General features: G+C 32.9%; 1 protein-coding gene across 1 annotated transcript; it reads right to left on the bottom strand.

The window, feature by feature from the left end:
• Positions 1-1,862: 1,862 nt before the first annotated feature.
• On the bottom strand, positions 1,863-10,204 carry LOC133030283 (uncharacterized). The gene is made up of 5 exons (XM_061102857.1): positions 9,954-10,204; positions 9,570-9,812; positions 3,218-3,376; positions 2,788-2,946; positions 1,863-2,420 (listed from the first exon to the last, which is right to left on the bottom strand). Exons 2-5 carry the CDS (start codon positions 9,798-9,800, stop codon positions 2,172-2,174), a joined length of 798 nt encoding a protein of 265 aa, XP_060958840.1. The 5' UTR covers positions 9,801-9,812; positions 9,954-10,204; the 3' UTR covers positions 1,863-2,171.
• Between the last annotated feature and the right edge of the window lie 3,273 nt (positions 10,205-13,477).

The raw sequence follows: 13,477 nt of genomic DNA, 5'->3' as shown, positions 1-13,477 counted from the left end.
ATAGGGATCTTATCTTTCTCCTCCAAATCCTGTAATCACCAGATCCATCAAAACGATCAATGTCAACTTTGATATTACTCATTTTAATAAAATCGAAATTAAACTGAGTTGAGTTTTGAGAAATTGATTGAGTATCCTAAATAGGATCATTCAGTGGAATTTCCACAACTTTTCCACTATCCACAACAGCTTGTTGTGATTCTTCTTCTTCTTCCAGCCTTGGTCAATCTTCTTGATTCCTTCCTTGAGTTGAATGATGCTCGAACCAGAGCTCTGATACCACTGTACGATTTTCTTGGCTTTCCAAGAATGCCCCTACACCAACTCAAGAATTGATCAGAAATGACAGGGACAAAATTGTCCCAAAAAGGTTAATTCACAGCTTTAACAAAACGACCAAGAACCAAGGTCGTTTATCCCTACACGAAAGATGGTTTAACCAAAACGATTTGTCGTTCTGCATAGAACAAAACCAAGCACAAATGAGCTAACCCTAGCTCAAAATCCCACACGAACCTTAGAGAGTTCAACAAAACTCTCTCTCTCTCTCCTTCTCTCCTTCTCTCCTTCTTTGATTCTCAAACCCTAGAATCAGATATCCTTCTCGATCTAACCAGATCGATTTCCCAGAAAACTTTCCCCAGAAAATTACCACGAACACATACAAACATACATGATCAAACATAAGTATTGAAAAGAAATAGAGAATCCAAACACAGAGATTATAGAGGTTCGCCCTAAATCAGGGGTACATCCTCTTTCGAGCTCGCCAAGAAGAACGATCTCAGATCTGCACTATTGATGAAGAAATTACAATCAGGTGAGAAATTCAAGTCACAAACTTGACTGGTATTTCTGATTTTCTCTCGATTTTTCTTTTCTGAGTTTTCTTTTTGATTTCTCACTAACTCTCTCTCTTTTCTTTGCATGTACACCTGGAACAACAACGAGAGCTCCTCTCTCAAATCTGGGTCTTCAACATTTTGGTATCTCTCAACTCGAGAGAATGGTGAGCTCCTTTCCCTCTTTTATAGCTTTAGGTTGTGTGTATATTTCTGTTGCAAAACAGAAATTCAGTTACACCAAGTTGTTAAAGTTGTTGAGTCTGGTGAGTGGGTAAAGCCACGAGCCTTTTACTTGTAATTTTAATCTTCTAGTAAACTATAAAACAAGTGGTCCAGGGGAGATCTAATTTTAACAAAAGTTTTGGTTAACATGCAGGCTTTGATGATCATGAGATTCTTGACGGATCGAAGGAAGTCCAGGAGGAAGTATTGAATGAAGTGTGGTAAAATAAACTGGTGTCTAAACTCGAGATTAAGGTATTGTAGAAAAACTGCTTATATTCATGTATATATTTTCCTGGTAAAAAAAATGTATGTATGTTTTGTTTGATGCGAACATAAAGCACAATTCTTGTGTCATTCCTTCTAAAGAGCCTATCAAACGATTTATTTTGTGGCTGATGGTTTTTTAATAATATTCATAGCTTAAAATTCTTGTATGTATGAATAGTGCAATACAAATTGCAAAGACACAACAACATTCATTGTTTTTTTTTCTGAAATTAACTACATTCATTGTTAATGCTCGATGTATTAGGCTTTACGGAGGTTTTAAATATGGCATTTTAATACTGGATACGTACACTATTTTTAAATGTTCAGGTCAGTTACTGTTTAAATAGTCCTTTGAAGGAAAGAATTTGGGATTCTATTGAGTGCAAAATAAGAACCAGGGGGTATTGATTCCACTACAGTAGTTAACTGTTTTATCTATATTGAGACGAGGTTTTTGACCCCACAAACTCTGTACTTTTATCAAGCAAAACCTTGAAAATGGATAACATGATACGCTCATGATTACTCAAAAGAGTTGCAATGAATAAACATAACATCTGCAATACCATTAATAAAATAAATAATTAAAAAAAAAACAAAAACTTGATACAAACAAAAATACAACATGAACAAATAGGATATCCTTTCCAAACTGGTATAGGGGATAAAGAATTAAACAAATTCCCTGACCAAACTTAAAAAAACCTTAATTTTGAAAGCATACAAGAAAACTTTCAAAATCTGCTCTGCATAACTTTTGTATCAAAATATGAAACACAAGAAACCATACACAAAAACTGAAGCGGCAAAACCCAAAACCATGATGCCAAGCTAATATCTTTTCCCAAGAATGACGCCAATGATCACAGACACCAGAGCAACAGTCAATGTGATTTTTAAGGTCATCAAAGGAGAATGCTCAGCACTTTGTGTGCGGACCTCCCATGAGGACGACGGTGCAGATGTTGCTTCTGACTTCTTCTTGCTCTTTCGTTTTGAAGGAGCGGATACGTTTAATCCTATGTCCCTGGATTTAATTTCCAAACCATCTTTAACCTCGGATTGATTACTTCCATCACCCTGCAGCATAATCTATTTGGTAAATATATGTTTCTTTATTTATGAGAATTGTAATTATTGTGGAGTTCTACAGTGATTATAGGATTGTTATTGAGAAGCCATGAATATCTTCACTTCCCTTAAATTGCAGGTAGGGATAAATGTCATGTTATTTTAAGGAAAATAATTGAATATAAAGGAATTTTTCATCAAAGATGAATCTTATTTTGTTATGTGACTAGTGGAATGTAACTGCAAACCAAAGTTTCTCTTTTCTAACCATATGAGCTACAGCTTAATTATATTTGTAGAAATTGTAAAATAGATACCTCTTGAAGCCAAATGTTGCTATTGAAAAGGAATTAATGCTTGTAGATAAAAAGTATACCTTTTCTGTTATTTTGGCATCAGCAAGCTGCAACTTGTGCTCAAGATCCTTGACATGATCCTCTAGAAGTGTAATTTGTTTGTTCTTTGCTTCAATCTCATCCTGAGAAAGCTTTATTGCTGCTTCTTGTTTCATATTATCAGCATCTCGCTTTTGAGTCTAAATTTGAACAATAAACATATCACGTTGAAGGATTTCATTTTAAAAGAATAATAAAGTATGACTTTCTTTTTTCCTAATGTAAGACCATATATCAAAACAGAAGAATGAAGCATATTACTCACAAATTCTCTCTTTCCTCTTAATTTTTACACTTATTTGTTATCAAAGACCAGCAATTTTATTTTCTCGGAATCTACTAACTAGTATTCCTCTTTTATGAAAAACAAAAGTGAAAAGAATAGAAAACCGCAACCAAAGTAGCACTAACCAATTCAGCAATGGTGGCCTGAGCGAGTTGCAAATCTTTTTGAAGTTGTACTACTTGGTCATCTAATAAGTTTATATCACGGGCTTTATTTGCATGATCCTCTAACTTTGATGTAAATTCTGCTTCTCTTGCAGCAGAAACTGACTGGTTTCTTTCAACCTAAAATATTATACAAGTCAGAATTTGTATTTCATGTTTATTCTATTGATTTTCAGAGGCAAAAACTGTTGCACAATTTACCGGGACTAATATAATATTTTGATATAAACTTGATGATAAAATACAAATAATATACTTCTATTAATATGCTTAAATAAACACTATATAATTTATAGAGATAAAGAAAATTAACCGTGAACGCAATTCCAATTGGAGAATATCTGAGGCCTGTGTAACAACAGAATAAAGTAACAAGGCGCACCACCTTTTACTTTTGGCGAACTAAATATGCCCGAACTCTATAACCTAATTACTCTATAGAGTATTTAAGAAAATTTTATAGCAATAACAATTATCTTCAAAGGAAGAATTAATTGTTTATGTTATAACTTGTTTATTAAAACAAGATTTGATGTAAAAAATAAAATAACAGCAAAAGGCTCTATATATAGCCTATAATTTGCCAACATTTTACTTCAAAATCAATGTGGGATAAAAACCCACTAATTTTCATTCATAAAATATAGTTGACCAAGTCAACTTTTTCAACAATCCCCCACATGAATGAAAAATGACTCGAGAATAACCAATAAAATGGTTAGACCTTATAATAGAGTTCAACGTTTGAAACCTGCATAGGATAGGTAGGTTTTACCCTTTGAACCTTCCCTTGTGTGAGTACATTTACTTTACTAGCTGCTCAGTAGACGCGATGTCCTTGAACTGTTCTGCCGTTCATGTAAACGATGATATACCACACACAGGAATCTCTCCTGGCATACTTTAGTTCTCACTAATATGTTCGTTTTGGCCCTGAACATTTCCCTGGTTCTGCAAGAGATATTCTAGAAATTAAGCCTTAATCAATTCCTATAGAAGCGGCCCATCTTCTCTCTCACATAGGTAATTACTTATTTAAGAGTAACTCGTATTACTCTGCTCGACGTTTCGACGCATAAGAATCATTAAAAGCATAGCTTAACCTTTCCTTACGAGTATCACTGTTGCATCATAGGAATGGACTTGAGGATAACCCCCACAGTGATCCATCATAGTCTTTACAGTTTTAGTTGTCCCTTTGAACCTAGATCTTGGGATCTCCAGTCAACTAGGTTGGGTATCAACTGTATTGACTTATTCATTCATAGGCTTTAGCCCCATTCCCTTTGATGATTTTTCAACTAACTCTCTATTTAACCCTTTGGTTAGTGGATCCGCAATATTATCTTTTGACTTTACATAGTCAACAGAGATAATTCCAGTTGAGAGTAGTTGTCTAATGGTATTATGTCTACGACGAATATGTCTAGACTTGCCATTATATAAATTACTCTGTGCTCTACCAATTGCAGATTGACTATCACAATGTATACTAATTGGAGGCACAGGTTTTGGCCATTTTGGAATATCTTCTAAAAATTGACGAAGCCATTCTGCTTCTTCGCCACATTTATCTAACGCTATAAACTCAGATTCCATCGTGGATCTAGCTATGACCGTTTGTTTAGAAGATTTCCATGACACCGCTGCACCACCGAGTGTGAACACATATCCACTCGTAGACTTAGAGTCTTTTATATCAGATATCCAGTTAGCATCACAATACCCTTCAAGTACTGCTGGATATTTTGTATAATGCAGCCCATAGCTTCGAGTAAAACGTAAGTACCTCAATACTCTTGTTATTCCTTTCCAATGGTCAGGACCTGGATTACTCGTGTATCTACTCAGTTTACTAACTGTGTAGGCTATGTCAGGTCTTGTACAACTCATTAAGTACATTAGACTTCCAATAATTCTTGAGTAATCTACCTGAGAGACACTCTCACCTTTGTTTTTAAACAAATGTAGAGTTAAATCAATAGGAGTTCTGGAAACACCACTATCTTCCTTGTTGAATTTCTCAAGAATTTTGTCCACATAATGTGACTGATTTAGAATGAGTCCATCAGATGTTCTAGAGATTTGAATTCCCAAAATAACATCTGCTAGGCCCATATCTTTCATGTCAAATTTGGATTTCAGCAAATTTTTAACAGATTTGATCATCTTATCATTGCTTCCTATAATGAGCATGTCATCAACATAAAGACATAAAATGACATAGTCATTATCTATTTCTTTGACATAAACACATTTGTCACATTCGTTGATTTTGAATCCATTTGCCATCATAGTATGGTCAAATTTCTCATGCCATTGTTTTGGTGCTTGCTTTAATCCATATAAAGATTTCACCAATTTACAAACTTTTCCATGTTCTGGGTTGGAAAAACCCTCGGGTTGTTCTATATAAATTTCCTCATTTAAATCCCCATTTAGAAAAGCTGTTTTCACATCCATTTGATGTACTTCGAGATTGCGTATAGCTGCAATAGCAAGTATCATTCTAATAGAATTTATTCTCGTCACAGGAGAATATGTATCAAAGTAATCAAGGCCTTCTCGTTGCTTATAACCTTTAATTACAAGTCGTGCCTTATACTTTTCAATTGATCCATCTGCTCTCATTTTCTTCTTGAAAATCCACTTAGTCCCTAACGTCTTACATCCTGGAGGAAGATTTACTACCTCCCAAGTGTGATTTTGCAGTATAGATTCAATTTCATTATCTATGGCTTCTTTCCATAGATAACCTTCAGAAGAATTTATAGCTTCTTCATAACTTTGAGGTTCACCTTCTAGCAAATAGGTCAGAAAATCTGGACCAAAAGATTTTTCTGTTCTAATTCTTTTGCTACGTCTAGGTTCATCCTCAGATTCATGGTTTTGATCTTGACTATCTTCAGTAATAGCCTTATGTGTTCGTTTTAATGAACTCGATTCCTCTTTGGATCTACATGGAAATACATCTTCAAAGAAAGATGCATTCCTAGATTCCATTATCGTGTTTTTGTGTATATCAGAGATTTGTGACTCATGCACAAGAAACCGATACGCAGTACTATTAAGTGCATAACCAATGAAAATGCAATCAACAGTTTTTGGACCAATCTTTACCATTTTAGGTAAAGGTACAGCCACTTTGGCAAGACACCCCCACACTCTTAAGTATTTGAAAGAAGGCTTAGTTCCTTTCCATAACTCATGAGGGGTCTTATCCTCTTTCTTTTTGGGTACCTTATTTAAAAGGTGATTAGCTGACAGGACAGCTTCTCCCCACATGTTCTGAGGCAATCCAGAACTAATTAACATCGCATTCATCATTTCTTTTAATGTGTGATTTTTCCGTTCAGCAACTCCATTTTGCTGAGGCGAATAAGGTGCCGTGGTTTCATGAATTATTCCATGTTTAGCACAAACTTCACCAAACGGTGATTCATACTCACCACCTCGGTCACTTCTTAACACCTTAATCTTTTTGTTTAGTTGATTCTCAACTTCACTTTTATAGAGTATAAATTTCTCTATAGCCTCGTCTTTGCTTTTCAGCAAATATACATAGCAGTATTTCGTGCTATCATCGACAAAAGTAATAAAATACTTATTGCCTCCCCTTGTTTGGACAAATTTTAAATCACATATATCACTATGTATTAAATGAAGGGGTTCATTATTCCTTTCAACATTTTTGAAGGAAGACCTTGTTAGTTTTGCCTCAACACAGGTTTCACATTTATGATTTAAATCAATGTGGAAATTAGGTATATGATTTAAGTTAATTAATCTCCGTAGAGTGTTATAATTAACATGTCCTAGTCTACCATGCCAAATATTGGAAGACTCAAGCAAATAAGTAGAAGTGTTATTAACTTTATTGATAACTGGTTTAACAACCATTACATTGAGTTTAAACAACCCATCAGTTACATAACCCCTTCCTACATACATTCCACTTTTAGACAACACTACCTTATCTGACTCAATTACCATACGAAATCCATGTTTACTCAAAAGTGAACCAGATACAAGATTCTTACGGATTTCTGGTACATACAGCACGTTGTTGAGAGTCAGTTCCTTTCCAGAAGTCATCTTCAAGATCACTTTACCTTGACCCATTATCTCAGACGTGGCAGAGTTTCCCATAAAGAGTTTCTCTCCATTATTCACTTGTTCAAGAGATTTGAACATACTCTTGTCTGAGCATATATGGCGAGTAGAACCAGTGTCAATCAACCATTCTCTTGGATTAGACTTCACTAGGTTTACTTCTGAGACCATTGCCGATAGATGTATATCATCATCTTTAGACATGTCTTTTACCATATTGGCTTCACGATTGTTATGCTTTTTTGGCAGTCTACAGTCTACAGACTTGTGACCCAACTTATTACAGTTAAAGCACTTACCAAGAAATTTGGACTGCTTCTTGGTGATACCACCTTTTGGTCCCAACTTTACCCCTTTATTATTGGGTTTAAAGTTTTTCTTCCCTTTGGAGTTTTGACCTTGCTCCATCAGATTGGCTTTAGCCACCTCCTGACTATAACTTTTGTTCTCAGAGTTCTTGTTACCTTCTTCGATACGAAGTCGAATAATCAACTCTTCAATAGTCATCTGTTTTCGCTTGTGTTTAAGATAGCTTTTGTACTCCTTCCACGAAGGGGGTAGCTTCTCAATCATCACAGCCACTTGGAAGGTCTCACTAAGAATCATTCCCTCAGAATGTATCTCATGTAAGATCACTTGAAATTCCTGAACTTGACTAATCACAGTTTTGGAATCTACCATTTTAAAATCAAGGAAACGACCAACAACAAATTTCTTTGTGCCAGCATCCTCAGTTTTATATTTTCGATCTAAAGACTCCCACAGTTCCTTAGCCGTATTCTTTGTAAGATATACTTCATACAGATTATTTTCTAAGCTATTCATAATATAATTACGACATAGAAAATCATCTTTCTTCCAAGCTTTAACAGCGTTGATGACGTTAGTGTCTTTTTCATTTTCTTTGAGCACTTGTTCGTCATCAGTGACTAATTTTGCAAGATTCATGGTAGTCAGATAGAAGAGCATCTTCTGCTGCCACCTCTTGAAATTTGGTCCTGTGAATTTTTCCAGTTTTTCCCCAACACTCAGAAGTTGGTTCATTGGAACAGATTCCGGAACTCTTTGTGTATGAGTTTGAGCTGCCAGACCATGAGTCTCAGCCATTACTTCATTACCTCTACTATCTTGATCCTTTTCAGTAGTCATTTTTTACTGAAATCAAGTAACCAAAAATAGTGTTAGTTTCCTCACAACGGAAACAAATTTATACTCTAAAGATAATTCTCAGAAAAAACCTGGAAGGGTTTTAAACCCAACCATTCGTGGTTTAACCTCTCGTCGAATATTTCTTTGAGTTTGTTCAATCCCCAGGCCAATTGGGAAGGTTGCCAAGGTATCTCTCGTCCCACACTTGTTTGAACTCCCCGGGGTTCTTTAAACAAGTAATGGAGGATACTCTATCACAGACCTTAAAGCCAATCTTTCTAGACAGGATATCACAATCCGTAATAATTTACCATCATATATCACATATTAATAGATATATTTATATCATCAAAACTTTAGATATTTCTAACATTTATGATAAAACATATATCACAAAACTAAATCTAATTATCAAATATTATATTAAAGATAATCTGTTTTAAGATTGTTGCACAATTTACCGGGACTAATATAATATTTTGATATAAACTTGATGATAAAATACAAATAATATACTTCTATTAATATGCTTAAATAAACACTATATAATTTATAGAGATAAAGAAAATTAACCGTGAACGCAATTCCAATTGGAGAATATCTGAGGCCTGTGTAACACACAGTTTCCTTAAAGCAGATTCGCCTTCTCCCGTTGGTGCTAGAGAATTTCAACAGCGTCTGTCTCCCAGGATACAACAGAATAAAGTAACAAGGCGCACCACCTTTTACTTTTGGCGAACTAAATATGCCCGAACTCTATAACCTAATTACTCTATAGAGTATTTAAGAAAATTTTATAGCAATAACAATTATCTTCAAAGGAAGAATTAATTGTTTATGTTATAACTTGTTTATTAAAACAAGATTTGATGTAAAAAAATAAAATAACAGCAAAAGGCTCTATATATAGCCTATAATTTGCCAACATTTTACTTCAAAAATCAATGTGGGATAAAAACCCACTAATTTTCATTCATAAAATATAGTTGACCAAGTCAACTTTTTCAACAAAAACAACAGAAGATTGGTATTTATTCAGGGAATAGTTTACCTCTTCTTTTAGCTGAGTTTTGGCTTTCAGCAAATGTTCCTCAAGTTCCTTTAAACGAGATTGTAGAGAAGATTTTTCAGCAATCTCAGCCTTAAGCTGTTCATTCTCAGCTTTTAAAGCGTCAATAATTTCCTTGGTTTCTTTTAAATTCCCTTCAAGCTGGAGAATGGTAGACTGATGTTCTTTTCTAGCATTTTGATATGTTTCGTTTAGCATGTTGTTCTCGTCCATAACTGAAGATATCTGTGATACAAACATAAAATTTAATACATAATGGACGAGAGAATCAATTTGAAAGTGTAATCTCAAAAAGGTTTTGAACTTGGAAATTTGGTTTATATGTAATAAAAATCACTAATAAGTAAAGAATATTTTTTGCTAAACCTGAGACTGTAGTTTCTCCCCATCAGAAGTAAGTTGTTGTTTTAAATCTTCTACATTCTTTATTGAACTGCGAAGCTGTTCATCTGTTTCGTGTTTCTCAGCAAGAGTAGTGTCAAGTTTAGTCTGTAAATCACGGCGATTACGGTTGCCTGCTCAATTTGGAAGGCCCAAAGTGAGTTGGTTTGGAAATCAAAATCAACTTTGCCGCAAATGTCATTGTTAGCTCGTGTGGTCCTTAATCAATAGTAAAAAGCTCACTCTAAAAAGAGAGGCACACTTTTTATTTATATGGGAATAGATGGTGAAGTGGAGCTTTGGACTAAATCAGAAACTAATATGATTAAAATGAATGTTGATGACTCGACTTTTAATTAAGAGAATCGTTATAGGATGGGCTGGGTGGCTAGAAATCACTTGGGTCGACTTTTGGAGGCTATTTCTATTAGTAGACCAGGGCGACTTGATCCTGTTATTGTGGAGGTTATTGGTGTGAAAGAGGCATTAAGTTAGATTAAAGAAAAGGCTATTACGCATTTTCCTTTTGGTATCATTATTCAAGAATGTAAGGCTCTTTTCTTCTTCTACTATCAAGTTTAGATTTGTTAAGTGCACTTACTGCTAACAAGATTGCTCATTTTATTGATCGCAGACTCTTATTCTTTACCAGTTTATATTTTTAGGGAGAGGAATGCCCCTAATGGTCTATTAATATTGTAATGGTTGATTTAATTTAATTCAATAAAATTCTCATTCTTATTAAAAAAAAAATTCTCTAATAAATGAATTTTAATGGTTCCATACAAAAAAATAATAATTAAACAAGAAGAAAAAGCAAAATACATTTCATGACATGGATTTATAAATTCATAACATTCAGGTTAGTTTAATTTTAAATAAAAAATAAATATTTTTTTTTAACATTTTAAAGCAGTTTTCTTTTTTGGTATTTGTATAGAAATCCACATAATAATCCATATAGCAACTAATAGATGAACTTAAATCGCAACTAAAATTCACATAGTAATCCACATAAAAACTAGCAGAGGCAGAGCTACCGAAACAGTAAATTTGAACAAAAATTAATTTTGTCAAATAACTTATGCAATAATAATTTAAGAGTAATGTAGTAATTTTGTAATAGTTTAATTTTGTATTTCATTCCTACTCACCAAACATATACGAAACAAATAGATTTTTTTCATTCCTACTCCATTTTCCCTTTATCTTTTTTTTTTTTCCCTTTTTCTTCATAATAACATAAAAAATTGTGTATAATTACAAAATATTACAATTTTTTAAACAATTAATACATATCAATAATTGTTTTATTGATTTTATTAATTTGTAAGAATATTAATGATGACTATAAATAAAATACAAATAGTTTACTTAATTAATCTATAACAAAATAATTTACTTATGTATAAAAGTAGGTATTTATTAAATATTGTTTGATTTATTTTATATACAGACCAAACCAAACTTATTAAAAATGATATTAACGATGAATGCAAGTAATATAATTTGATAACATCAACTTTAAATGAAGTAGCTATTACAAGTGAGCTACGATATTTTTTTAAGAACTTGATTTGAAGATATTTTTTTTATTATTTTATAAAAAATATTACACGATGAGTTTTTTTTTTATTTTTTTTAAAGTCTTCTATATAAATTTATTATTTTTTAAAAAATAGTATACATTAAAATATAATTAAAATTATTTGATATGATTATATTATTCAATTAATATTCACATATATAATTAATTTTTTTTTTCTAAATATCTATACGAAAATTAGGGTAATATTTTTGGACAAAAACTAATTTTATGATATATTTACATGAGTTTTTAGATGTAAAACTTAATATTCAATTAATGTAAATTTAATATTTTATTAAAAATATAAAATATAAAAGCATATAAATTTTATTAATTTTTTGAAAATGGATATAATTTATTAAGCTTTAGGCACACCAATTTTTATTTTATTAATTTATTTATTTGCAAAAGCTACATTTTTTAGCAATTTATTCACCAATTTGGAGGCTCTAATTATTCGTATGTAATTTTTTTATGGGATAATTGCGGCAAAAGTCTCCAAAAACTTGAGGTTGATGCCGATTAGTCCTCAACCTCAAAAATTGGCGGTGAAAATACCTAAGGTCCCAATTTTTGTTTGTCCGTTAGTCCCTTTTTCTAACGGACCCGTTTTCTAATTCAAAATACCACGTGTCGATAATTAATTGGTTTAAATTATAATTTTAATTCAAAATAATTTAAAATTAAAAAAAAACTAAATAAATTATTTTAAAATTATAAATTATTATCTTTTCTTTTTCTTTTTTGTTTTTTTTTTCTTCTTTTTAAAATTTTCCATTTTTGTTTTTTTTACCTCTCTCTACCTTCTTCTTCAACCTTTCCCCTTCTCCAGTGGCTCCTCACCATCACCAAAAATCACCATCATCAAAAATATCTCCAACTCCATTGGCTCCTCACCATCACCATCTAACTTTTCTAAATCCCCAACTCAACAGAATAATAAGCCCCAAAATCTAAACCCCAGGCGACATCCACAGCAGCTCTCCGTTGTCGAAATCAAGCACGCTATCGACGCTGGAAGATTCTGCGAGTCGATCCCAAGCATGTGATTTTTTTTAGGTGAGTTTATGTTGTGGATTTTGAATTTGATGTGTTATTAAATTTACAGTGAGTTGGAAGAAGTGAAGAACATGAAATTCAATGTGAGGATGATGAATTTTTCATGGGTGTTTGAACATCCATTACAGAAGAAGATTCGAGAGAGTGATGAGAGCATTACTGATCAAATGAAAGAAAATTTCGTTTAAATGGTATTCATTTTCTTTTCTTTTCCTTCAAGGCCAGATCGGGCTCTCTCCTTTATTGCACAAGAAACCTCAAGTCCAGATCTGACGTATGAAATCCCAGTTATTTTGTAATGGGTTTGGATTTTGGGTTTTAGATTTTGAGTTATTTGTTGTTGTGATTGTCATTGGTTGAATAAGGAATTTTGATTACTAAATTTGTTTAGGGATTTTCGATTAAGAGGTCTTTGTTATTGTCTATTTTCTTTTTGTTCTTAGGGTGGTGGTCTCGCCGAGATTGTGGTCTCACTGTTGTCAATGGTGGGGTGGTGTTGGGTTTTGGGTTGGGGGTTTGTGGGTGCTTCATTTTTCTGGGTAGTTTGTGTAGACTAAGGAAGAAGATGAAGAAAGAAAAAACGAAAAAAACAAAGAAAAAGAAAAAGTAATAATTTATGATTTTAAAATAATTTATTTAGTTTTTTTTTTAATTTTAAATTATTTTGAATTAAAATTATAATTTAAACCAATTATTTATCGACACGTGGTATTTTGAATTAGAAAACGGATCCGTTAGAAAAAGGGACTAACGGACAAACAAAAATTGGGACCTTAGGTATTTTCACCGCCAATTTTTGAGGTTGAGGACTAATCGGCATCAATCTCAAGTTTTTGGGGACTTTTGCCGCAATTATCCCTTT

This window comes from Cannabis sativa, chromosome 8 (genome assembly GCF_029168945.1).
Source record: "Cannabis sativa cultivar Pink pepper isolate KNU-18-1 chromosome 8, ASM2916894v1, whole genome shotgun sequence".
Taxonomy (NCBI): Eukaryota; Viridiplantae; Streptophyta; class Magnoliopsida; order Rosales; family Cannabaceae; genus Cannabis; species Cannabis sativa.
Note: the sequence above shows the minus strand (reverse complement) of the source record. Positions and strands in the feature narration are given on the sequence as shown.

What these genes read in the sequence shown, in the direction of transcription:
- LOC133030283 (XM_061102857.1), bottom strand. Translation starts at nt 9,800, where the DNA reads ATGGACGAGAACAACATGCTAAACGAAACATATCAAAATGCTAGAAAA. An exon ending in AAACTCAGCTAAAAGAAGAG is followed by an intron (nt 3,377 to 9,569) that starts GTAAACTATTCC and finishes ATAATATTTTAG; the next exon opens with GTTGAAAGAAACCAGTCAGT. An exon ending in ATGCCAAAATAACAGAAAAG is followed by an intron (nt 2,421 to 2,787) that starts GTATACTTTTTA and finishes ATTATGCTGCAG; the next exon opens with GGTGATGGAAGTAATCAATC.